The 27,151-nt window shown below is 34.7% G+C and overlaps 2 protein-coding genes across 2 annotated transcripts in view; both read left to right on the top strand.

The window, feature by feature from the left end:
- Nucleotides 1–2,029: 2,029 nt before the first annotated feature.
- LOC306879135 (leucine-rich repeat-containing protein 7-like) overlaps nucleotides 2,030–27,151 on the top strand; it is a gene marked incomplete at both ends in the record, with an annotated part of 75,309 nt that continues 50,187 nt past the window's right edge. The window contains one exon of the mRNA XM_079431867.1: nucleotides 2,030–2,054. Coding sequence (XP_079287993.1) covers nucleotides 2,030–2,054 — 25 coding nt within the window. The remainder of the gene's footprint in view (nucleotides 2,055–27,151) is intronic.
- LOC306878746 (uncharacterized protein) lies at nucleotides 6,357–9,418 on the top strand. Its single transcript, XM_079431253.1, has 4 exons — nucleotides 6,357–6,429; nucleotides 7,008–7,168; nucleotides 7,260–7,352; nucleotides 8,047–9,418. Exons 2-4 carry the CDS (start codon nucleotides 7,151–7,153, stop codon nucleotides 8,281–8,283), a joined length of 348 nt encoding a protein of 115 aa, XP_079287379.1. The 5' UTR covers nucleotides 6,357–6,429; nucleotides 7,008–7,150; the 3' UTR covers nucleotides 8,284–9,418.

Genomic DNA, 27,151 nt, shown 5'->3' with positions numbered 1-27,151 from the left:
ATGACTGAAGTTGATTATAATCAAACTTTAATCATCACGATGTCAGGGAATTTGCTTATTTTTTTGATTAACAGATGTTGTTGTTGTTCTTATTAATTAAAATGATGTATAAGACAATAACAAAATATAGATCCCCCTGTACCACAGATACACAATGTAACAAGGGAGAAGGTCATAACATTTTCAGCTACTAATAATAGCAGAAGACCTTTATGTCAAACATACAATAATCTGAACAGCATAAGAATAAATACAAGTATAATAAATACAATGGGAAAACAGCACTGTCTGTGCATGGGACAGATACAGTGCAAGTTAGAAATACATTAACAGCTTTGTATCCTAAAAGTGACTTCAGTGTAACAACAATAAAGGGATTTAGGTATCTGAATTAAGGACTGGGGTGTCAGTCATGATTTTATTCAGAGGGTCAGCTCATCTCAGGTCCAGAAATCATAGCATTGTTTTTTTAACATTTTAATTCAGAGTGTATGGCCGTAAATACATTAATCTGATTATGATACATGGTCATTGGCTTTATAAACAAATTCATTCACATCTATGCATGTTCAGAGTTAATGCTGGCTGGGTGAGATTACAAACATTAAAGCCACCATGAAATGAAAATTCTTATTTTGTTATGAAATACTACAATCTTTATTATAAAATATTTTTCCATCGGGACCTCTCCCCTCACAGGAATAAAAAACGACAAATGATCCACTGATCCAATGAATTCACAAAATCAACTAAATGAATGGACAAATAAAATAAAAATAAATAGTTTGTTCAAAATTCTGTTTCATTTTGGTATGTAAAGACAAGATCACAACTTCCATTTCATGATGACTTTAAAATGGCCTACATTTTGAAATTTGCCAGTCTTGTGCTGTAAAGGAGAATTGACAAGTTGTCTAAACTGCGGTCCAAAATTGAGAAATTGCATGTTGCTACGAGAATGTGTAAGCAGTTTTTTATGGAAACCATTCTTGTAAATAACTACTGAGATATCACGCCAGTTTTGAGTAAAATAAAAAGTGGCCAGGTAATATTCTTTGCTTAGCCACACACAAGGCTTTTGAGGCTTTTGCCTGACGTTCATATTGCATGTTCACAACATGCAGTCCATAGCCTGCTATGGGAAGCTAGAAGCTGAGAGACTTGAACATGGAGCAAAACAGGTGCAAAATTTGCTTTGCTTCTGCTTGTAAGATAAAAATATTAACAGTATGCACATGTAAACAGTTTTAATGGCTTATTTAGTTTGTTATATATTTTGGCTTATTTAGTTATCATGGTAAAGTTTTGCAATGGTATTAAGAGACACATTCCTCCATCTTAACAGAAAAAAAAAAATATATATATATAAAAAACAATGAGCAGATGGGCGGTATAGTGTCCTTTGAGTACCGGAGTCACGTCATACCGGTTTTCTCTCTCTCTCTCTCTCAGACCACTCCTCTCCTCCGATCACCCCCACTGATGATCCTGCTCTCCGGTACCGGGGACAGAGTCTCGCGCTGCGCTCGTGCGAGCTTGAGGAACTGGATGCGCTGTTTTACCGCGCTGGATTTTAATCCATTAAACAAAAACAAGGGACAAGATGGATAGAATGCAAGAAGAAACGCGCGGGCCGTAGCTACAGACTCTATCCCGTCACGACATGTCACTTGTTATGACAGAGACGTCTATGGGCTTCACTGAATATGCGTAACGAGAGAAGCAGACACGATTTAATCGTTGGCAATGAACTTGAATTTCCATTCCTCCACATTAACAGGAGGACATGGCTCAATACACAGATTCCTAAATGCTTTGGAACATAATTTCTTTTTTTGCCTGATCTCAGTAAGACAGTAGATCAGTAGAGCAGTTTGTCGGTGCTCAGCGCATTATGTCCGTTCAGTGCTGCATTAATGTAAGGGAAACGCTGGAGCGGAGGACAGACCGGAGCGTCGTGTGATGTGACTCGTGTCTCTGGGATTAGCCTATACTGCTGGAGTACCAAACAATCTGTAGAAATAGTCTAATGGACAATTACTCAACGCTTCAGTGTAAGTAACCTTACCAAGTTTTTTTTATTCGAATAGGCTATTGAAATGGTGGTGTATCTCTGATCTCTAATATCTGGTAATATTCAGATGCATGAGATTAAGCACTAAAGGCCCCCATATAAATGTGCTGCTTTCTGCTTACTAAGTTATTTTTTTATTTATTTATTTATTTATTTATTTTTTAATTAATGGAGCAACACAATTAGTTTCTGTGCTGATTATTATGGGGTATGTCCCTAAACACTCTTTTTAAAATATAAATAAAAATATGTTAAATTAAAAATATATAAAATAAATATAAATTAATTTAAAAGAGGTGATGAGGCTCCTTAGTCCAGGAGGGGCTGAAATACTGTACTTTTGAGATTCAAAATTAGCATTTCATGTTCCTGTGTATATCTCATAAATTGTATAACAAACTTCCTTTGTAAATCTGTTTTGCATACTATTTTGCATTTTGCTGATTTTGTCAAATTTAGTCTTTTGTCATTGAATAGTGCATAGTGACAAACAGGTGTTTAAGAAAGTGCTGTGGTGATGTCTATTGGTATTTAGCATTTTGAGAGACAACAAATTCAAAACTGCCTCATACTTTGCCTTTTCAATAAATGTGTTCTACAGTATAACCCCTTTAAAATGTTTTACAGATTCACTGCAGCTTTACTCGAACAGGTTAAGTTAGTCTTGTAAATATGATACCTTATCACTACTTAGTAGCCTGGTATTTAGTCGAGTGATTTAGAGCTTGACATTTAGTCAAGGGATTTCTCAGTCTTTACATTTCTTTATTACAGAAAAGTGCTGTGAAAACGTGGATATGACATTCTACCATCATTTTCTATAGTGTATCTTCTGATACTGTGCAAAAAATGTGATGTCACATGCCATAATTGCAAAATCAACTGCATAACTCTTCTTCACATAGTCACTGCATTAAATCATCATACTGTGACCTCATTAAACCACCCAGTTCATCAGTTTAGTTAAAACAAGAACTAAAAGTTAAAGGGATAGTTCACTCAAAAATGAAAATTCTGTTATCATTTACTCACCTTCAAGTAGTTTCAAACCTGTATGGATGTCTTTGTTCTGCCGAACACAAAGGAAGATATTCTGAAGAATGTGGGAAACAGAGCAGCTCTGGGGCACCATTGACTTCCATAGTTTTTTTTTTTTTCTACTATGGAAGTCAAGGGTGCCCCAAAACAGCCTGGTTACAAACTTTCTTCAAAATATCTTCCTCTGTGTTCGGCAGAACAAAGAAATTCACACAGGTTTGGAATTACGTAAGGGTGAGTAAATAGGAGTAAATTTTCATTTTTGGGTGAACTATCCCTTTAACCCAGCCAATCCATTCATTACCAGTCATTAATATCTCATATCTGCATGTAATTTCCATTATTGCCACAATTTACACTCGGGATGAGACTTTCTATGAATATCTTAGAGGGCCTATATGTTACTAAGAATACTGTGAGTTTTGTCAAAAAGAACAAAATGCCTTTTGAAAAGAAGTTTTAAAGTAATCATTCTTAAGATACACTGCTGCACTATTTTCACCTTTTTGACATTTTTATCCAGAATACGTAACAAAACACTCATTGTTAAAACTTATTTTTTAGTTAATCTTTGCAATAATGTTACAGTATGCTCATCATCCTGCAGTTCCTGGAACATTTAAGCAGATATTTCTTAACATAGCTGCTGCTGTGTTAGTTTCTCAGTCTGCTCAGAAAGACAACGCTATTACCCCTTAAATGCTAAACTGCCATATTCTGAGAAGTTATGTGTGCCACAGATAAGTTGCTGGACAGGTGTAAGCAGATTAGGGGTGGCAGTGCTTCATTCTGCCAGAGAAATAGGACCATAGCCGATGTGAAGGCTGAACAAAAGCTGAGTGACATGGCCGGTGGAGAGATGTTTGTATGATGGGCCTTGTGGCTGTCAGGAGATAAATAGCCCTCCACTAGCAGGGGAGGGAGTTGGAAGGCCTGCTGGATCTGTTCCAGGAGCTTGGAGAGAGCAGGGGGGAACGGAGGCTGTTACCAAGGGCACTGATACGGACTGTCCTGCTGCCAAATGCCAACCACTGGCCGCATATATGTATAAAAAAGATGATTTCTAGTTTTTTCAGACAAGATGCCTTCAGTGCAGCTATCTTCTGAAGACAAATAGTCCAATCAGCAGAATAGGACCAGCTTGCACTGCAGCTGGGTTTATGTGTCTGAGTTGGGCCTTGTACCTGCTGAGGATGGTTTGTCTTGTGAATAGATCTCATCAGTTGCTACTGTGACAGAAATTTGCAAAAGGAACATGATTTCACACATTCTGTTAGTTGTTGTAAAGATTCTGCCAAGCTGTGTTGTCATTTAAAAAAAAACAATCAAGTAGTAACATTATTTGACATGCCGAAGTCACATTTTGGATGAACTCAAATTTGGATTCAGAATCCATGAAATTTGAATTTTAAGTGTTAATAACTTACAAAATTGAGGCTGGGGGGAATACTCACAAGCCCCTGTGCTTGAATTATTTAATTATGTATGCTTGATCAAAGCATGGGAGCTTATGTGGACATGCAGAAGTTGTTATTAAAAATTAAAATAGGGTTTAGCTCTTTTGAGTATTGTTGGTGGTTCACTTGGGCCATGTTCAATTCAATCCATTTCTCTCATGCAAATATTTTATAAAGGTGCAGTTTTATGTGCATTAAAATTTATTTGGGGACAATCACGCGTGTTGGTTGCCTGGCCCAATGTTCAGCCAACATTTCCTTTTTAAAATGAATTTTAATGAAATTATAAATTAAACAAATGTGAATTTCTTCAAATGTTTTGAGTAAATTATTAAACTCATTAAGAGTCTGCAGCAGTGTTGAGTATCTTTAAGACACGTTTTATGTTATGCTTTTTTATGTATTGATTTATTTAGTATAGGTTTTATTAATTTTAATTTTACATCAAGTTAAACTAAAAGAGAATGAGAAATGTTGCCTTGGCAACTAGCTAAAATTAATTTTAGAATTATTAGCTGAAAGTTTATTTTTTTTGGAATTATTTCAGTTAGCATTTAATTTTATTTAAATTAATGAAAATGTTTTTTTATTAATAGTTTTAACTTGATAACCATGGTTTGCAGTGAGTGTATAACCAGCCTAATACTTTTCTTTTTCTTTTTCTCTCTGTTTATGTGTTGGATAGCTTGTCTCTCAAGCTGCATGATTTTCTCTGTATTTCTGGAATATGTCATGATACTGATGTGTGATGTCTTATTTTGACAGAAAGCAAGACTTAAAATGTTATGTAATGTTACTAACCTTAGAAGTTTTTATCTTTGTATGCTAGTGCAACACAAGACTAATGCTTTCCTTCATGTTGCCCAGAGTTTCCATTTGCTGTTAAGGTACATTACAGTACATTGGTCTGTATGCAGTTGTGTCCTGTTCTGTTTTCTGAAGGTTTCTTACAATGAAGACTATTTTCCCAGCCTTAGGCTACCATTACATCAAGCATAGAAGTGGCTTTATAAGATAAGTTCAGTCCATGCAGGTCCATTTTTTTTATGTAGTTTCCTTGTACTCAGGAGCTACATGTCCTTAGAAAACTCAAATTGTAATTTCCTTTTATTATATTCCTCAAATTGACCCTGTCACTCCTTTATGATTTCTGTAATAGTAAATCTTTATGGTAATATATAGACTTAATTAGCTAAATGGGCATTATATATGCCCCCATTGAGTCAGTTCTTTGAATCTTTAATGTTTTGTCTGAGGTTTCATGCAACATTGTCAGAAGCCATTCATTGGCCTGTAGGCAGTGACAAAATGACGCAACTCTTTTTTCCCCTCACATTTTAATTGAGGTTTGGTGTTTAACCAAAGTAAAATATGTATTTATTTATAAATATTAAATATAATTGTATATATTTATTTAAACACACATATATATATATATATATTCGTCTGAAATAAGAAAGTCATATACACCTAGGACGGGGTGGATGAGTAAATCATTTTTACATTTTATATGTCATGTCCACTCTATGATAATCACAGGCAACAAAAAACACACTCAAAAAAATGAACTTTCACTATTGTTAGTTTTACTACACCCACCCTTGTTCAAAGTACATAAAACATACAAGTAACTAAATTAACACAAGTTAACGATGTTATTTCTACAGAAATTTAGTACTGTTGGCTTTACTTAGTAAGAGTTTGACTGGCCAACTTAACATTGTAGAGTAAAACGCAAAACCCCATGAATTTGGATCTTTGCGTATACCGTAGCTGGCTGCTCACCTGGAGGCGGAGCAACGGGACGGAAGACAGACGAACGCGCGAAGTACAAGGAGGAGAAGATGGTGATTTTGTCAGGTATGAATATTTCATAATTCTTTACCATCCTGTTAAATATCGCCAGGAAAAAGTGATGCGAGTGTTCACATAGTTATGTTAATTTAAGTTATCGGTGTATTTCGGAGTGTTTGAGTCTTTTAGCCAGTTAGGCGTGTTCCTCAAAGCAAGCATGTGGCAGTGCAAGAACTGCAAAATAACAGTCTCGACCAGATCACAGTTGTTGAAACACTATCGATTAGCGCATGGACGTTATGGTCGCGGTAATCGTTTTCCGTGCACTTACTCCCGAGTGTCCCTGTAAGTTAGATTTAAAACGTGGAATGCGCTACACAGCCATCTTAGTTGTTGACTTCAAAAGCAGATGGCCAGCTCTGTTTTGTGAACATGAGGTAAATATGATGGAATAACTATTTATTTCTTTCATAGTTTTAAGTGGTGAAACAAATAGTAATTAATCGAATTCAATCTAATTGTGCTTTATTCATGTCCATGCAGAGTTAGCCTAAATGCTAAGTGTTCAGATGTCAATGAATGACCCTGAATATATTTTTAAACATGAAAACTATCCTTACTATAATCTTGTCTTAAATCTGCAGATTGCTGCTGAGTTCAGTCGAATCAGTACCGGCCCACTAAATCCAACTTCTATGTCAAAATTGGATGGTTACACAAGCAAGCTGGCCAGCATCTACGTTACCGGAAAAGAGGAGGAGTTGCAGGACGTAAAATTTGCAAACTGATGGCTACCATCGATGAGGTTTGTTTATTTATTAATGATTTTTGTAAATAATTTCCACTTTATTATGGTGATTTATCATTGTCTATACTTTGTCTCAACTCTTCTACAGAATGATACCATCTCAACTCGGAGAGCCTGTATTCTCAGAGCACTTTCTGTGTATCTTAATGAAGACTATGAAAACCTCATGAAGGAGTATGCAGTAAGTGTTCTCAGGCAGTGAATATTTAAAGTGTATGTATGTATGTATGTATGTATGTATGTATGTATATATATATATATATATATATATATATATATATATATATATATATATATATATATATATATATATATATATAATATTGTCATGAAATATAAATACACAAAGTATATTTAACTCGGGTTGTCAAAAGTGCCAACTTCGGTACCATTCAGTACTGGAAAAAAAAAAAATTGTGATGTGGGAATTTTGACCACTGTTGAGCAGATTCTCAAACAGCGCTGATTGGCCATAGTGTTCACATGCTCGACAGATGACTCTGATTGGCTACAATCATTGCTTCACACTCTTGACCGAGTGCGACAGATTTTTCTAAGCAGATATATTAAGGAACCACATTAAGCAATTATCACTGTTGCCAATTACAGTCACATCTGTTGAGCATATGAAAACTCTGACACATAGTGATTTCCTTTGGGGAAAAAAAGCTGGTTTCTTCACATTTTTTAATTTCAGTCCAGAAGCCTGTACTTTTGACAACCCTAACAAACACCTTAGAGTAGTTTTGTAAGTCATGTGAAACATTAAGGAATGTACAGTAGATACAACATTTTCTAAATTCTCTAAATTTACAACCTGTATTTTTGATGCAATTAAACTGACTGAACAGTGTTACTGTTTTTGTGTTTTGTAGGACACAGACTTTGAAAATTCAGAGAGAGACATGGCCAATACTGTAGTTGGAATCTACATAATCAGACCTGAAGATGCAGAAGCCTGTGACCCACCTTCAGATGTTGGACTGATTGTTGAGGGAGTGAAAGTGCTTCAGAACCTTGGCGACGTCACCAAGGCCTGTGCTCTTCTTTTGGGAGTCATATACGTACAGCTTGAATCTCAGTTATCCTTCAGACCTGAAGTACACTTTTGAGTTTTTACAAAAAGTGTTGCTGGGACTTGACGGACAGAAACTGTCACAGAAAATACAGGTTCTCAAGAACAAACTTGTTGGTTGAACCAGTAAATCATTCTGGACAAATGAAAGAAGTGAAGATGCTTTTTTTTTTTTTTTTTTTTTTTTTTTTTTTTTTGACATTTAAATTGTTTCTGGTTTTAAAATTATGTGCCAGTTTTAATGTTATCTTTGTTGATGGTGCCACAATTTGAAATGGAGTTCTGCAGCTTTAACTGAAGTTAAAATTGTTTGCAGTTATTTACAAAGATTAGAGGTCAGTTTCAATCTTATCATTACCAATGACAAACGATTTCAGATATCAAAAATTGAGCACTGTAGCATTTGGTGACATGCTGTCTGTCTTGAACAAACTTTCCTTTTATTTTTCTAAGTAAAATGTATTACAATATTTGAAGGCAGTTGCAAAAAGTAAAAGAACAACATTTTGGTCAATAGTAAACATTCTTAGTTTTTTTTTTTTTCTGTCTTTTTGAGACAAACTGTTATCAAGCCATTTGTGGTTGTTTTCTAAAAGGGGCCAGTTTAATTTTTTTTTTTTTTTTTAATAATGGCTTAAATATTGGATATTTGAAATATCAGAAATTGAGCACTGTAGCATTTTTTGACAGGCTGCCTGTCTTGAAAAAAATCCTTTTTATATTTCTTAGAAATGTTTTTATTGCAATATATGAAGGAAGTTATAAGAATGTTCAGTATTGACCAAAATGTTGTTTTTACCTTTTTTTTTTTTCTGAAACAAATTATTTAAGCTGTTTGTTGTTGTTTGCAAAAATAGAGGACAGTTTGAATGTTACTTTTACTGTTGATTCTAAAGATCAAAAATATCAGAAATGGAATTTTGCAGTATTTTAGGGCATGCTGCCTAATTTCAACAGACATTCCATGTATTTAATTTTTCTAAGTAAGATCATTACAAATTCTTGAAGCCAGTTGCACTTTAAAAGACCTTGTAAAGAATGTTTACTGTTAAATTATTGATGTATATATTGTGTATTTGTTTCAAAGGACCTGTGAAATTTAAATTGTTTTATGGGTTTTAGCAGTTGTATATTGCAAAACCTTGCAAAGAAAATAAATTAATTTTGTTTCTAAAAATGTGTTTGATTGATTATTTAAGTTTTGCACTTGTAGAGCAAATACTTAAAACTAAATAAAGTGTTCACCTTACATATTGAAAGTTCGTAATTCTAACATAATATTACTAAATAAAATAAACATAACTAAAATGCATTAGTGACACATCTGAAAATTGTGTCAACTTTACCTGAATTTCTTTAGTTCATTCAACTGTATTATTACTTGTAGAAACTACTCAACACACTTGCGTGGAACCACTTGACACTCTTTTTTTATGTAAGTCCAACAAATAAATTTTTTGAGTGCATGAAAGTCTGCAAGTAATTCTAACTTTATGTTTCAATCACAAATGGCAATAGACGGGTTAAAGTATAGTGCAAATTTACCCTAAACAGTTAATTTACAATTGTTCCTATTTACATTACCAGACAAAACATTTTTACAGTTCATATTGTCACATTGGGACCAACCAGATGTGGTTAAGAGGAATTGAAGAGCATTTGCATTAGAAGAGCACAGGTGCAAACAGTACAAACAGAGATAATGTTTCACCCCCTGCACTCTGCTGCAAGCTGATTTGTGCAGTTGTGCGTTTAAAAACAGTTTATGTAAAACCATCAGATACCTGTTCAAGCTGTATTGCACTGCAGAGCATATATGTGAAAATAATCCTTTAAATTGTGTCATTTATTAGCTGTTTCCATTAGCAGCAGTAAGGTGAAATCAGGGAAAGTTTGAAAGAACACTGTATATCACCAGTGTTAATGGTTTAAGAGTCACAATATAATAAAGCAGTTTAGTTACTGTATGTGCACTTTAGGCTGGTCTTTGCCATGCAGCATGTGCTGATTTTGCAGTTGTATTTAAAATAAACATATTTAATATTCTTACAGCGTAACATTCTCTGAGATTAGAGAAACCCAGCAGTCTCTCATGCAGAAAAGAAAGCCCATAGGGCCTCATCAGAATCATAATGTCATGTTAGGTGCAGAGTAAACAGTCTGCTGATAGACACACAAAAGCATTATTTAAGCACATAAAGATACGTGAACTTATTACTTTTGCCTAAAATCCTCTTTGAACTGGCAGGATGTTGTCACCTTATTGTAATAATCAAATTTGACTTATATAAAGATGATTGATTCCCTGCTTTGATAAGTGCATTAGCTCTTGGCTACTTGACAGAGCACTATACAATTGAGATATTATAAAAGAAGCATTCAAAGATGGTTTCTGTTAGTTTTTAGGTATGAATGGATGGTGCTGAATTTGGGCTGCACCTGAGGGCTTTTATTCCATTTCTGTTAGGAGATGTGGATTTTGCTGTGAGCACTCTCTTTTTATTCATTTTTGTTCATTCTATTATGACTTCTGTAGATCAGCTTCTCTTTAAATGAAATAAGTTCTTTTAACTAATAATCACAAACAATATTGCTCTCAAATATTTAGCATTGACTCAATGTCACAATTTCAGCTGTTGCTGACTGTTTCTCTAAATGAACGTGTGGTGTGTCACTTGGAACATCTTGATGTAAGAATGTCATTACTTAAGATGTACATATTGCATGTTTGCTTGTTTGAAGTTTGCCGTTGTATTGGAAAACTTTGAGAACAGATTTTATACATGAATTTAATGTTTTGGTGAAGAAAAAAAGCATTTTTATGCATGCTGTTCCACTTATCCTTTTTAATAAGCTTGCTGTGAAAATGTCTGCTCAGTATTTTCATCTTCATTTTTGACTACAAGCATTAAAGTTAGATATTTCTATAATGCACTGCTTGACTGAAGTGAGCCTTTACTTCAGTAGCATTGTAAAACATTTGATCTCTTTGTAGGTGATTTTGCAGCTTGTTAAATGAAGCTCCACTTGAAGTAGCCTTGTACTTTTTCGCTTCTCTAATACTGAAGCAATCAGAAATAAGTAGGTCAGTGTTAAATGTGCCTAAGAAATAATATATGATGTGATAAATCCATGCATGGGCTGCTGCCGCCTGTGGACTTTAGTGATATAAAGCACTTTATTTAAACACCTTTTAATTCAACCATTTAAACTTTCCAGATGAAGTACCCAGACTTCGTGTAGCAGGATGTGGTTATGCTTAAAGTGGTGGTTGACTGTTTTTTTCTAGGCTTGAATGTGTTTGTGGGGTGCAGTCTAATGTGTGTTAATGCTTTGTTTGTTAAAAAACACATAATTTACCTTTATTCCACACCGCTCTGTCCCTTCTCTGATAAACGCTCAGATGATTTCCTGGTTTTATGAAGCCCCTCCCTCAGAAATACGCAATGGGGTCAGATTGGTTAGGTGGTCCAGTGTGTTGTGATTGGCTAAACCGTCTCTAGTGCGCGTCTAAACATCCCGCCCCTCACCTCAGCGGCGTGTGCTCCGGTTGTATTGTATTGTAAACAATGGCGTCGTCTATATTGCTTATCAATTTGAGCCCAATTGAGACAGAGGATATTGGTGAAGAGGATTGCAAAGTACCTGTGCAAGCACGGCTTTTAATGGTAGGCCTAAGTTTTTTGTTTGTTGTTGTCTCATACTTTTAGATATGCTGTTATTTGTAAATGCTACTGCTTCTGTAAGCTTTTAATATACGGTTATATTCTGATTAAAGCTTTAATACAGTACGGCAACAGCACACACGTCCATGTATAACGCTTCTCTTAGATACAGTGTGTGAAAATAAGTGTATTCACTGAGCTGATGATCTGAATGAGAGAGAGAGGGATGCAGAGCAGAGCGTGTGCAGAGCAGGGGATGTAAGCAACAGTATTAAAAACCGCTGTTTTAAAACATTGATTTTGAAACTTGTGAATCCATTAGATTGGTTAGAAAACAGAATCACGATTCATATATGAAAAGATTTTTTCGTGCATCCCTAGTTTTTGTAGGCATTAAACTGCCAGAATTTTAAAAGACATTTTTAAAACGTCTTCGTTTGCATTGAACTTTCAGCTTCGGAACTTTGCAGATATTGTTTATGCTCAAACAGCAACATTACACACCAACTAACGTTAAAAAAGTGAAATCGCAATCAACCACCCCTAGAGCATCTCAGTCTGTGCTTGCTAGTTGAATTCTTGCTGACACATATGTACCTACTCATACAACAATGCTGAAATAATCTGTTCAATTTGTATTTCATTAATTAATTAAATATTTTTCTTTAATTTATGATAAATGTTTTATACGTTTACAAACCAACCATTTTGTCTGACAGTAGCATAAATCTTACACGAGTTACATGCAACCCTGTTACAATTTATTTTATTTTATTTTATTTTATTTTATTTTATTTTATTCTGTTTTTGTTTTTGTTTTTTCTTTTCTTTTCTTTTAATGTCATGATTTTATTATTATTTCTAGAAAATTGTGGGTTTAAACTGTAGAGATTTCCCAAATTTTGATAACACACACACACACACAAAAAAAACAGTTCATACAGTATAATACTTAGTTTGACCTCCTGAAAATGATATTCAACATTTTCTAAAGGTTAAGAGCCTTTCACTGACCAATTGTTGAAATGGAATTAGTGGAAAATGCCTTATTATATTATATCATATATTATATTACTCACATTTTTCCTCATACAAAACTATGTCAAGGTGTTTCTGGCCGTGTATAATATACTCAGCTGTGTTTTACATGGAAGCTTTCATTTCCTTTTCTGCTAAATGAGAGGTTCTCTTTTGGCATTGTCCTCTTGTATCAGCCTCAGCACAATAAAGAACAAGACATTTCCATTTTCTCATGTGTAGGCCTGTGACCACATGAATCTGTACTGTCTAAGTCAGTTTAATGTGGAGATTCAGAAGGGATTACTCTTTCTTGTATAAGACCCTACAAATGGAGATTTCACATGCAGTGCATCGTTCTTTAATCCGTTACTTGGGTCGTTTAGTCTTATGGCACACTGTGTCACACGTGGGATTCTAATTAGACTGCCTTTGATTGCAGGCCAGTACTTTCGCTTACAATAAGGTTAGATGTTCAGTTGTGATAACTGTACTTTTTTGTGTGTTATGGAGAAAATATTTCAGAAGTGGAAAAAAAAAACATTAGAAGTATGGCATACATTTTAGATTCTAGATTCATTTTAGAATCTTGATCACTTGAGTTTTTTGGCTATATGTGTGACAAACATAAAAAGAATGCAGAAAAATAAACCTTAAAGGGAATGTTCACCCAAAAATGAACATTCTGTCATTAATTACTTACCCTCATGTTGTTCCAAACCCGTAAGAGCTTTGTTCATCTTCAGAACACAAACTAAGATATTTTGATGAAATCCGAGAGCTTTCTGACCCTGCATAGACAGCAACGCAACTGACATATTCAAGGCCCAGAAAGGTAGTAAGACATTGTTAAAATAGTCCGTGACATCAGTGGTTCAACTGTAATTTTATTACGTTAGAAAGAATGTTTTTTTGCGTCGTGGTACTGTTGTGAATGCGGGTTGAAGACTGAAAAGGAAGAGAAGAAATTGTTGAATAAAGTCATTATTTTTGTTTTCTTTGTGCACAAAAAGCATTCTGGCAGGTGGATTTCATCATAAATATTTTAATTAGGGCCGGGACTCAATTAAAAAAAATAATCTAATTAATTAGAGGCTTTGTAATTAATTAATCGAAATTAATCGCATTTTAATCGCATATAAATATTTGACCTGAGAACAGTGAGAAGTAAGTTTTTTCATATGGATTTTTAGTATACCATTGAATAATGACTGAATACATAAGCGTAAGCAACAAAATATTGTTTATTTTTGTTCAACCAAGTCCAACAGACCAGTGCAATATTGCCATTAAGTGTAGCAATAGGATATTTAGAAATATAGTAGCCTACATTTCAGAAATTCAGGTACCCTATAGGTAGGTATACCTTCTGTAAACTGTTTTTTTTTAAGTAAAACGCAATACTTTCAAGTACATTCAGAACATCGGAAACCCTGACTATTACTGTAGACAACATCTGTTGCTTCAGAGGCCATAACAGACTTTGCTATATGTTTAGCATTGAGGTGATACTTGAGGCTCGATGTGCTGCGGTGATATGCGAATTCCTTGTTGCATAGCTTGCACACAACCATGCTCTTATTGACGCTTCCATCCATTCGTTTTTTATAACAAAATTTCCCATCCACAGGGCCAACCAAAGCGGTCTCATCAGCTTCTTTGTCCATATTCACTGTGGTTTGTTTTTGTCTGAACGCTAGTTGGTGCTCCAGTATAATCGGTCCGCCGAAACTCATCCAGTGAGAAACGTTCCGCGGTGCAAAAATAAGTGCGATTAAAATGCGTTAAAAAAATTTAACGCGTTATTTTTGTGTAATTAATTAATCTAAATTAACGCGTTAAAGTCCCGGCCCTAATTTTAATTTATTTTTAATTTTTATTTATTTTGTTCTGAAGATGAACGAAGGTCTTATAGACCAATTTGGTGTAGACGTCACAGTTACGTCACTCGCAGCTGCGCACGCATTATGGTGGCAAAAAAACACTGGTAACAAGTGGAGGGAAATGGGTAAAATCCACGGAATAACAGATAAATGTATTGTTGTGCCTTTTGGATGTCAGAATCGGAAAGCAAATAATTTCAATAGAATATTGTCGTCAAAAACACCATTTGAAGCTAAACGCAGACGTTTAAACGGACAGACTAATGAATGAAACCTGCTATGATATTTTAAAGCATAAATTTGATTGAAACAATTGGTCTACATAATATTCACATATACAATTCATAGGGAACATATTATATGATATTAGCCCTGCAGTTACAGCATGAAATACTATTTAAACCTATTACATTTTACATTTACCTATTTTTCACGCAAATGCAACTTTATATCTCGTATTTTCAGACTTTATAACTCAATTTAATGCAACAATAGCGAGTTTGTCTATTCTGAGGGGGAAAAAAGACAGAAGTGTGGGATATAAACTTAAAAGAGAGAATGACGAGTTGATTTTTTTTATCAGAATTGTGAGAATTTTGAAATATAATCTCAAATTTACCTTTAATTCTTTTATTCCATGGTTTCCATAGACTGCCACTTGAAAACTGTAATTTTCTGCCACAAGATAGGCTCCGCCCACAAAAAACGTAATCACTGTTTGCAAACACCAAATTGGTCTATGGGTTTGGAATGACATGGGGGTGAGTAATTAATGACAGATTTTAAATTTTTGGGTGAACTATCCCTTTAAGGGGAAGAGACGGACCACCCACATACATTTTAATGAGAATAAGTGCAACACTAAATGAAAAAACATTAAGAGACAATATCTCACACTGGTCACATGCACTGCTATTTTATTAGCATCACTAAGAGACAAAATATTATTTTAGCAGAGCAGCATTAGATAACATTAATATCATAACAAGCAGAAATGGCAAACACTTGATTGCATTATCCTATGAAGTAACATAGTACCTTGCACAGGCTCAAGTTTAATAATAAATGAGACTGATGAAAGGTCAGTGACATAATATTGGCAGCTAGGGAGGAATTAATTAATTGTGAGGAACAAATTTCTAGCTCCAAATGCAAGACATCTTTGCTGACAGTTCTTATTCAATCTAATGTAGCAACTAGAACTTTTTATTTTATTTTAATGACATGATTTTATGACATGAAAATAGGGTCAAGTTAGATTTTATCTTGACCTTAAGATGCACTTTCTACCTCAAATTAATCTAAAAAATACCATGGAGCACATTTGAGGCTATCTTTGTTATTTTTCAGATTGTAATTTTACAAATGGTGGGAGGTGCTGCCTGTTGGATGATTTCCAGCTGAAGCATTTTAAAACTTTACTGCTTTCCATTATCTCCAGCCTGTGCTTGCACAGAGGGCTCATGGAATCTCTCAATTCACTGCCAGTGCACATGGTCCATTAACTTGGCACAAGAAAGTCATTGCAATCAGCTTACCATTTAATTAGTTTTTACTGGGGTGTTTAGGAACTTGTTTTTCTTTGAATTTCGTGAATACTGCACAAAGTGGGAAATTAATAGTTGTCACCCTCTATCAGCTTGCAAACGACTTCCAATATCACTGGTAGGCCCAGTCACAGTGTTTTGTAATGCTAGTGAGATTACTGTACTTGTAAACAGATTTACAGTGCTGGGTTGATGGTTTATAAGCCACCAGCGTGGATATTGTTTGCTTATCAGGCCTGAGCCTATGGCATTCTTATTCTTTCCCGTATCAAGACCATTGTAGTTTAACATGGATGCTGCTGCCTGAATGAGATTATGCTATTTCTGCTTCTGTTTTTGCATCCACACAATGGCAGTCACACTACATTTCCCTCTCATTGTATTAGAGGCAGCAGTTATTATAAAAATAACTTTGTCTTAAAGGAATAGTTTCTCAAAATGAAAATTCTGGTATTATTTACTCGCCGTCATGCCATTCAAAACTTATTGTTTTTCTATGAAGCACAAAAGACGCCTTTCTCAGACTCTTGAGGGAAAGTGAAAAGTTGCAGGATTCCAAGGGTGAGCTACCTGTTCTATTTCCTTTCTGTCTTGTCTAAAAAAAGCTCCTTCTCTTCTGCCTTGCGTCCTGGATCTGTCTCCATTAGCGCAACTGTCCCCGGGCCCCGAGATCCACATAGACAGCTAGGACTCCCTTCCATCAAGGTGACCTAAAATACCCATATCTACGTTGCTTAGCCTAAACTTTGAGCTTTGAGCATATTCTCTTAGTGTTTGGCAGCAAGATTGTGTCTAATACACCTTTAGGATATAGTTACAGGTGTTTTAAGGGTGTTTTAACTTTATGGGACAAAGCTGTGCTCTTTTGGGTCCAAAACTAATTTCACTTTGGATTATTAAAGGAACTATATTCTTGTATCAATTCATCATCTTGTTATGTTGTTTCTGTTTCCTCCCAACATTCTCAGACATTTAAAGTGATTATACACCGAAAATGAAATCACTGTAGTTTTTCGCCAAAAAAAAAAAAAAAGAAGCCTTCTGTTATATGGCAACTTTGTACGCAACATGTCAGGTTTGGCATCATTGCATGAATGCAGTGTTACAAAACTATCTAGTAGCTTCGGAAAACTTAGAATGCATTAGTTGTACGGACTACTTGTTTGAAACTTTTATGCCATTTTTTTCACAATTCTGGAGCTTGACAACCCTGATCCTTATTTTCTTTTACTATATGCACTACCATTGTCAGTATTTTTTAAAATAAGTGATTAATATTGATATCTATATCACTATTTATATATTTAGTATTAATATTAGTAAAATAATATAAATAATTCAAATGATTTAAGTTTTAAAGTGTAGTATAAATGTCATTATTCATTATAAAAAGTATTAACAGTATTATGTATAACAACACTGTTACAATATATATAATATGTATATTTCAAATAAATGCTGTTCTTTGATCTCTCCTGAAATTAAGTAGCTGTTTTCATTGTTACTAATAATAATAAATGTTTCTTGAACAACAAATCAGCATATTATAATGATTTCTAAAAGATCATGTCAGACTAAAGACTTGAGTAATGAATGAACACTTTAAATTTAGTACGTTTATTACATTACATAATTACATCAATTATTTTTATGTATGTTTTTTTTCACAGACATAAAATACATTAAAATAAAAAAGTTATATTAAATTGTAATAATATTACTGTTTTTAACTATATTTTTTAGCAAATAAATATAGCCTTGGTGAGCATAAGAGACTTCATTCAAAACATAAAAAAACACTTTGGAACGATAGTGTACGTGTATGAAAAAATTGCTATATTTTCTTTGTTATTTTTCTTTTTGCGTTCCACAAAAGTCATATGGGTTTGGAACGGCATGAGGTTGAGTAAATAATGACAGTAAAAATTGCTCATGTCTGAAATGGGAAATGTGCCACGGATCATTGACTGAGGTTTCAAAAAATAAACATTCAGACATCTCAAGATCTCGAAAAGAGCATGCACATATTGGTAAATACAAGAGCGTTTTTAACCAAATCATTGACGGTAAAACCCCTAGAGATACATGCGTACATTTACACTGTTTAAAATGTAGCCCTAGAAGTACATTTAATTCAAAAGAGTTTGCTTTACCATTATTGATTTCGCTTTGTAGTGAAAAAAGAAAATCCAAGAAAAGTATGCCTTGCCAGCGGATCATTAATTGATCCTGAATTTAAAGCCGTGGCTCTCTATTTGCTCTGCTTTGGGAAGGACAGCTTTGAAAATCCCAGGGGCATATTTGTTTTCCTGCATGTCTTTTGCCTCTGATTATTGGAGAAAGCTGCAGTGTCTGCCAAATAACCGTGCCTCATGCTGAGGCAGCAGTGAGGCTGCTCTCGAGCAGTCATGGTCATTGAGAGGGAGAAATGGGGCAGAGCCAAATGGACAGAAAGCAGGTTGCCTGGTCATCACAGCAGTTATGTCCAAACAGTCGTCTCCTTTTTTGGAGCGGTTCAACAATTGTTCAGTGAACCCAACAGAACGTCTCTGACAGCGCATGGAGAGGTTATAAGCATTTGTGGCATCCGTTTGCTTGACTAGCAATGCCTTCCATCAGACACAAAATATTCATGTTTCATCAGCCGATTCTGCCATGAATGCTTGTGACAGATGTTTCTACAAGATACTGTTTTTAAAATCAATCTGTTTTCCATGACTATACTTTGTTAAAGCCTTGGATTGACCTTCAGCTTTTAATCCGGTTCTGTTACCTGCTGTTCCATTGAAAACTGACCCTTTATCTTATTTTGATGCAAGTCATGAGAGAACGACACTTTGTCTGCATTGCTGGCAAATGATAATGCCAATGTTAACATCCTGTGCCCTCTTAAATTCCACAGCCCACATGTGCCGATCTTTCTCGCTGCCATTTTGCCTTCATTGTCATCTTGTGTAATGAATTAATACATGTGTACCTACATATGATATTTTTCAAACCTTTCCGTCGCAGCCTGACATGTCCTCAGATTGCTTGATTGTGATTCAATAAAAAAGGCAAAATTTATTTTGTTAATATAATTCCTATAACATCTTTGTGATCTTTGGATCTCCTAGGTTTTGGCCACCTGGACGTTCAGTGGAAGGACAGAAACCTCTCAGGTTTTATTAAAAATATCTTTATTTGTATTTCGAAGATTAACATAAGTCTTATGGGTTTGGAATGGCGTGAGGGTGAGTAATTGATGACAGATTTTGTTTTTTAACTGTCCTTTTGTAAAATCTTAATCTGAGAAAAGATACATGCTTAATACAAGCTTTGATACAAGCTTAGTCTTGGCAAAAAATTTTTTGTTGTTGTTCTATGAAGAAGTTCAATAATTCTGTCCTTCTTAACGTCAGTATGACTCATACATTCATTGTCAGTTTTATGATTCACCTCACAATCAAATCTGAATTGCAGAATTCTTTTACTATTAATTTTTATGTTGAGTATTACCTTTTTGGATGCATAATCTGTCAAAAATATTACTTTTGTGCTTGTGTTTTGTAACACATCTATGCCAGACATATATACCTGTCCGTACCATACCATACATGTGGTATTGCTCTCTAATTTCATCACAATGGTATGAAGATCAATGAAAATAGAAGTATGCTGTTATAATGTGCAGATGAAATTGCAACAATATTGGCAAAATTTGCTTTGGAATATAACATTCTTGCCATGCTTTTATTAAAACAATAAAACCTAATTCCATTGCTAATAAATTCCCTGACATATTGAAGATCTACATTAGTGCAGACATCTTTGGGAGTAGTTTTCTGTCCTGATGTGCTGATGTGCTCATATCTCTGTTTCCCCCTTGAGCCTAACTGACCTGAGGCAGGACTCCCAGGAGATCAATGTCAGACTCACCTACAATAACAGAACCCACAGACTAACAAACACAGCACTGAAGGAGAGCAGAAGCTCGATTTTAATTAGAAATAATGATTGCTTTAAGAAGTACACTGTAAAAAATAAATCCAGGATTGTACTTTCCTTAAATATAGCAATTAGTTCTTACAATAAAATACACATTTTTAGATATTCAAACTGTGAAACCAGTGCATTAAATAGTTTGAATAAATAGTTTGATTAAACAAATTACTTTCAAAATTGCATTGTACAAAAGTGTAAATAGTGTTTTGGTCACAATTTATTTTAAGCTCCAATTCTCACTATTAACAAATCATTAACAATGACTTTTGCCTCAATAAACTCCTAATTTGCTGCTTATTAATGGTTAGTAAGGTAGTTGTTAAGTTTAGGTAGTGTGTATAGGATTAGGGATGTAGAATACGGTCATGCAGAATATGTGCTTTATAAGTACTAATAAGCAGCCAATTTATTAATAACAGGCATGCTAATAAGCAAAGTTAATAGTGAGAATTGCTCCCTATACTAAAGTGTTACCATGTTTTTTTGTGTGTGTGTGTTATTGAGACTCAAATGAAGATAATTTTCATGAAACCTGAGAGATTTCCTTTTAAAGTCCATTCCAAGTCTTTTGAAGAGACACAATTGCTTTATATGATGAACAGGTTTAAATTAGGCTTTTATTCACTGAAAAACATTAATCAACACACAAATGTAAAACATATCAAATAGTGAAAACTGAAGCCCAAAAAAATGTCCATCTTGTAATAAATATAGACTGATATTTGAAGATAATAAGAATAACTCTTGGCTGTTTTACCCCCATCTCTCTCTCTCGCTCTCTCTCTGTATATATACAGTATATATATATGCAATCCTCATTTTTTATATATTGAAAGTGATAACTTTGACCTTTATGGTTGGTTCACATTACTGACTGTGAGAAGAATGTGTGAAATTATTGTAAACAAATACATTTCAGCATCTAGAGATGGTTTCCTAGGAAACAGTTGTAACATCTGCCTATGATCCTTGATGGTCGTTGGGACTTTGTCTTAAGAGACCCCTTTTAGCCTTTTGACATTTGCATATAATTCACAGACCTGGCCCCACATTCTACCTTTATATAGGTGCTAAATTGCCAATGGTTGCCCCCCCCCCCCCCCCCACTGCCAAAAAGATGCTAAACAGATCGACTATCTGTTCTCTCCATCTTACTTCAAACACATTCCAAAGAGAACTAAATGACCCTCCGTGTCTGGCCTGACACATAACACACATAGAGACATTTTCTTTATTTAGACCATAATTAATCAGTTACAAATGTATCTGGTATATGCATGTGTTGTTTGTATGTTTCCGTTTTATATTAGCCTAGTTACCACTCATTATTCGTATTAGTAAGCTCTAAACACTCATAATCAGGTGTATGAATGTATCTCTGGTTTAATATCTTTTAGATGTATCTTTCTTGATTTCAAAATGATCTGCTCTTTATTCCTCAAACAATGATGTATACTATGTGATCATGAAATGCATCATACTATTTTTACTGTACTGTGGGAAAAATTGCACCGATTCTCCAGACCAGTCATAAAACATGCAAATGAGGTGTCAAGTGGGACAAAGAAACACTTTCCCGCTGAAACTATTTGCCTTGTTATTGGTCAAACTAACCAAAATGGGTGTTACAGGGAAACCAGATAAAACTTCTCCCACACCTAAAAGGCGATGTATTCTCTTTACGTTCGGTGCCCTGGAGACACACATATCACCTTGGAAATCTCACGACTCCCCTTTCGGGGGGAGTCTGAGCTTCTGGCAGTTTTAAGTCCAGTAACTTTGTCGATTCACTTCGGACCAATGACTGGAATGACAAAGCTTTCACTCCCAAAGGAATTCGTCAAGAATCTATGCATTATACATGCACCAGGACACTTTACTCAGCACCAAGAAAACCAATGCAAGTAACCGCTTGTTAACTATTTAGATGCGCTTCTAGGCTTTGACCCCTTTTAATTAAGGTGATGTGATTCTCTGATGGTTCATGACAGATTGTGGTTAGCTGATGTATAAATCCTGTCATTACACTCTACTCTTGCGCACGAGCGCTCTCTCTCTCTCTCTCTCTCTCTCTCTCTCTCTCTCTCTCTCTCTCTCTCTCTCTCTCTCCCCCCTCTCTCCATGCCTTCCTTGCATTGGCATCTATGTTTAATGTATGTATGTTTGTGTATAGTTCGATGTTGCATGTTCCCCTGTAGTGCAGTTTAATAAACATCCATATGTATTCACGCTTGGTCGTCTGTGTCTGCTGCTCACAGAAAGAGGTCACTTTAACATTCCGGTTTTGTTACATGCTCTGTGAGCGATGTATCAGTAAGGAAATTATTTTTCGTGGCCAGATAAATAATTTTCCTTAGAGTCAATAGACGATTAAAACTGTCCGTACTGCGGATGAACAAATCATTTTATTGTACTATTAATGCTACGGTTAATTCCTGAGGATGAATATAATTGATAACAACCCGTTATGATTAATTATGTTCATCTCACTTTGAGCTAATTTGCTACACAGTTTTCAGCTATTATGAACAATATGTGTCAGGCTGGCTGCATGTGGCCCTGAGAATGCAGTTGTTAGATATGCATGCATTTTTAATGCCCATATACAATATTCCGCTTTTATTCCCTTTAAGAGTGCCTTTACTCCTTGCTTCAGTCAAATGAATAACCTTTATAAAACAGAAGAGATGTTAAAGTCTGTTTGGCTGCATAAATGTAACTTCATTCACCGGCTGAGGAGCTCCATTGATAGCATTTCATCTTGTGGCACCTCCGCTCTCTGTAGATCTCGTATAATGCGGCCTGGCTTCACCAAAGTCATTAGAGCTATCCTCTACGGGAATGGCAGTGAATTATCGGAGATGTCTTTATGTGAGGTGACTGAAAGACAGAAATTAAGCCATTTTGCTAGAGCGGAGCTGGGAACTTGTGAGTGCGTCCTCTCGCCTTTGCAGAAGCAGCTCTTGCGTCATGCAGTTTCCATAGCACCCTGGGCAGATCTGGCTACTCGTTTGTGTATGTACTCTGCTGCTAGCTATCCTATTGGATACAAATGTTGCTCTGTGTTGGATTTAAAGTCATTAAATGGATAGAACTGCTTCTGAATGCTGATTGCTCAATACAGTGATCCAGCTGTATTATATTTCACAATTGAACAGCTTTGGCCTGTTTACCACATCACTGCGCAGCTCCCATGGCGGATTGTTATTTTATCTTGCATAGCAATGTGCTGTTATGTCAGAGACTGTTTTTGTGTAACAATAGCAGATTAAAAAAAATATTTGAATGAAAGTTTGTGTCCTTCATATTGTTATCAACTGGCAACTGTTGTATAAAAGCAAGAAGGCCCTTGAGACGGAGCTGTATTTTGAATATAATCACAATATAGCTCGGCCTCTTTATAGCTTATTTCCATAATGTTAATTTGATGTGAATATTAAGTGATTTATTATTTGAGTATGTAGAGGTTTTGGTATCTTATTTTATTTATTCCATATTTTTATGAGCTTATGTTGTTGAGTAATGGATAGTTGACATAAAATTATTTTGGAAAGTTGGCATTTCCTGTAAACAAAGCCAAAACCCAGACATTTAAGGCAAATTCAAAATCCCGACCTGGACATATCCAAAAAAACGGGGATATACTGTATGGTCAATAAAAGACAATTCTGTCTGGACCACTATCGTCAAAATGATAGACACTTAGCATACAGTTTGGATTGGCGGTATGTTTCTGTTCTGTTCTGGGCAAAAAAAAAACTCTCTGCCCATCCAGCCTGTCATGAATGAGTAGGGAGACCAGCAATAATAACCCCCCCTAGGGTAAACAGAACTTAACAAAGCATATATCATTAATGTACTTAATGATATTTAAGTGTAACACATTATTAAAGATAAAGGAGTCTGATTCGACAAGGAATATCAGAAAGCCAAGTCCTGACTGTGGCGAAAGGAGGAGTTGGGGATGGAGGAGGGTAATATGCTCCCGAGCAAGTGAAAAGCTGCTGATTAATACTGAATAGAGCTTATATAGGAATGCCGTGATAGGTGTCGTATTTCTATAGTTAGATGTGATCAGCTGAGCGTCAGCTGATGCATGCTTGACTCACATGACCTGCCAGAACTAACGCTATACGCTTAATTCAGGATCTCTCAAATAACAGATCCTGCTCTCCCCTGTCGAGTTTACTCTCATTACCCAACTTGTGGCATGTGTGTACCCACAGCACTACTGGCAAACACATGAAACAGTGGATGATTACAGTAATTAATTTGTCTTAATGTAGCAATCAACCAAACATTTCCTCCTGAGGAATAATAATCCCAATAATGAGAGGAAGGTGCTTCAGATGCACTTAATGAAAAAATCTAAAACAACTGTAGACATTCTTCAAATAAACAGATGATATAAAGTATCAGGTTTTACATATGTCTTTTAAAGACATTACATTTTTTTGTTGAATCCTAAAATATGGTGATATTGATATTATTATTTAGTGCTCTGGTAAAGTACGGTATTCCCAAAATTGTACACAATCAGTACACAAAGAATTTGGTGTGGCTTATCAGCGAGTTGTACTTTTTTGCATACTTTAATAATGAATATAAATGTAATGAATAATTTACCATGTTGCTGAAAACACGTGCATTAGTATTTTACATTCTGGAAGTCCATGCATAATGAAGGGGTTTGCTTTGACCAGCCAGTTATTCAAATTAGCAAATTATACATTTTTGTCTTAAAACATAGGCAGGAACAAATATATTCACTTTGAATTCAGGTATATACTGTATACTACCATTCAAAATAACTTTGTTTTCTATTTTAATGTACTTTAAAATAGAATTTATTCCTGTGATGTCAAAGCTAAATTTACCCCATTACCCCAGTCTTCAGTGTCAAATGATCTTTCAGAAATCATTGTAATATGCAGATTTTGTGCTAAGAAACATTTCTTATTATTATCAATGTTGAAACCCGTTGTGCTACTTAATATTTTTGTGGAAACTGTGTTACATTTTTTCCAGGATTCCTCGTCTTTATTATAACTTTTTTATCAGATGCATCCTTGCTGAATAAAAGTATTAATTTATTTTAAAAATCGAACTGAACCCAAACTTTTGAATGATAGTGCATTATTTTGTGAGATTCATTAGTTCTCTATAGTACGTCATGTTTATTTTGCCCTTGTCACAAAGTTTCCTGCATAGAGCATTTAATATGTATGTTTTGGGTGTATTATGTAATAATACATTTTATTTCCAATTCAATTCAGGCATTTGTTATGTAAACTCATTTTCATTCAGTTGCAGTTAGGCTGTAATGGGAACTTTGGCATTATCTGTTCTCAGGACCCAAAATGAGGACAAATAGTTAGAGTTCACATACAAGTGAATCAGATGAGAAAAAGCTACTATCTTATCTGAGACATTTTTATTTTCTTGTGGGTGAACATGACTTTATCTTATCAGTACCGATCATCTTGCTCCCCGTGCACATCTCCTAAAAGAAAGCCTGTTATCTCGAAGCCATTGTTTAGCTATCTCACTATCCCTATGGAAACGTTGTTGTTTTCCTGTCAGATGGTGGCTGACAGCTCTCGGCATGAGGCGGTCATTCATATGGAAGGATGTTAGATCTTAATAAAGCAGACACAGTGGTCTAAAGTGATATTGCATGTTTTTTGAGTGGTCTTGTGAAATAATTATGGCCCCTCCAGACATTTAGTCTATTTTCATCCGACTCATTCGCTTATAGTATTATCTGTCCTGTAACTCTTCCTTCTTCTTGCATCATTCTTGCCTATTGGTTTAGTTACAGCACCTCTCAAGAGGACATAATCAGTGAGAGGAAGTGACATGTTTATGCATTCATATAGTAGACAGTTTGCATTTCCTATATGAGGAATGTCATACACTAAAGTAACAGTTTACATTAAGGTCACATTATTTAACGTGGTAACACTTTAGAATAAGGTTCCATTTATTAACATTAGTTAACAACATTAGTAAACATGAACTAAGAATGAACAATACTTCTACTGCATTTATTAATCTTAGTTCATGTTAATTTCAGCATTTACTGATGCATTATTAAATTCACAAGTTGTGTTTGTTAACATTAGTTAATGTAGTGTGAACTAACATGAGTAAACAATGATCAACTGTATTTTCATTAACAAAGTTGAATAAATAGTGTAATAAATGCATTGTTCATTGTTTGTTCATGTTAGTTAATACATTAACTAATGTTAATAAATGGAACCTTATTCTAAATTGTTACCAACAACATTAGCATTAACAAGCAATGCATTTGTTACAGTATTTATTTTTATTATAATATATTTATCATGTTCAGTTCATGTTAGCTTGGGTCCATTAAATAATATGAACCTCTTTTTAAAGTGTTACCAAAAAATATTTAGGCCTAAATTTAAGATTTATTTATTTGAATTGCATATAACAATTCCATATGTTTGGATTATAATTATAAAAAGCTAATAAACTTAATTTGATGCATATTTGCATATTTTAAGTCATACATAAATGAAATAGGTAAGATTTCTATGCTCAAAAATCATGGCATAGTTTAGTATTATTGACTATTTGAATCTATTTGATTTCATTTCAATCATAAAATCATATTTTCAAAATGCATTTATTCAAAGTGCTTAGACTCAGCATAAATCTGTTTAGAGTGAAAACAATTCAATTTAGTTAAAAAGTATGAATATGGTTAAATATGGCTAGCTGTGGAAAAAGCATTATTCATTTAGTTAGAATATATGAAATTGACTGAAACAAACTAT

Source organism: Barbus barbus (genome assembly GCF_936440315.1).
Source record: "Barbus barbus genome assembly, chromosome: 13".
NCBI classification, from domain to species: Eukaryota; Metazoa; Chordata; class Actinopteri; order Cypriniformes; family Cyprinidae; genus Barbus; species Barbus barbus.
The sequence above is the reverse complement of the archived record's forward strand: the minus strand, read 5'-3'. Positions and strand labels throughout refer to the sequence as shown.

Bases quoted from the DNA above. Each gene is read 5' to 3' on its own strand.
- LOC306878746 (XM_079431253.1), top strand. The intron at 7,353-8,046 runs GTAAGTGTTCTC...TGTGTTTTGTAG, and splicing joins ACCTCATGAAGGAGTATGCA to GACACAGACTTTGAAAATTC.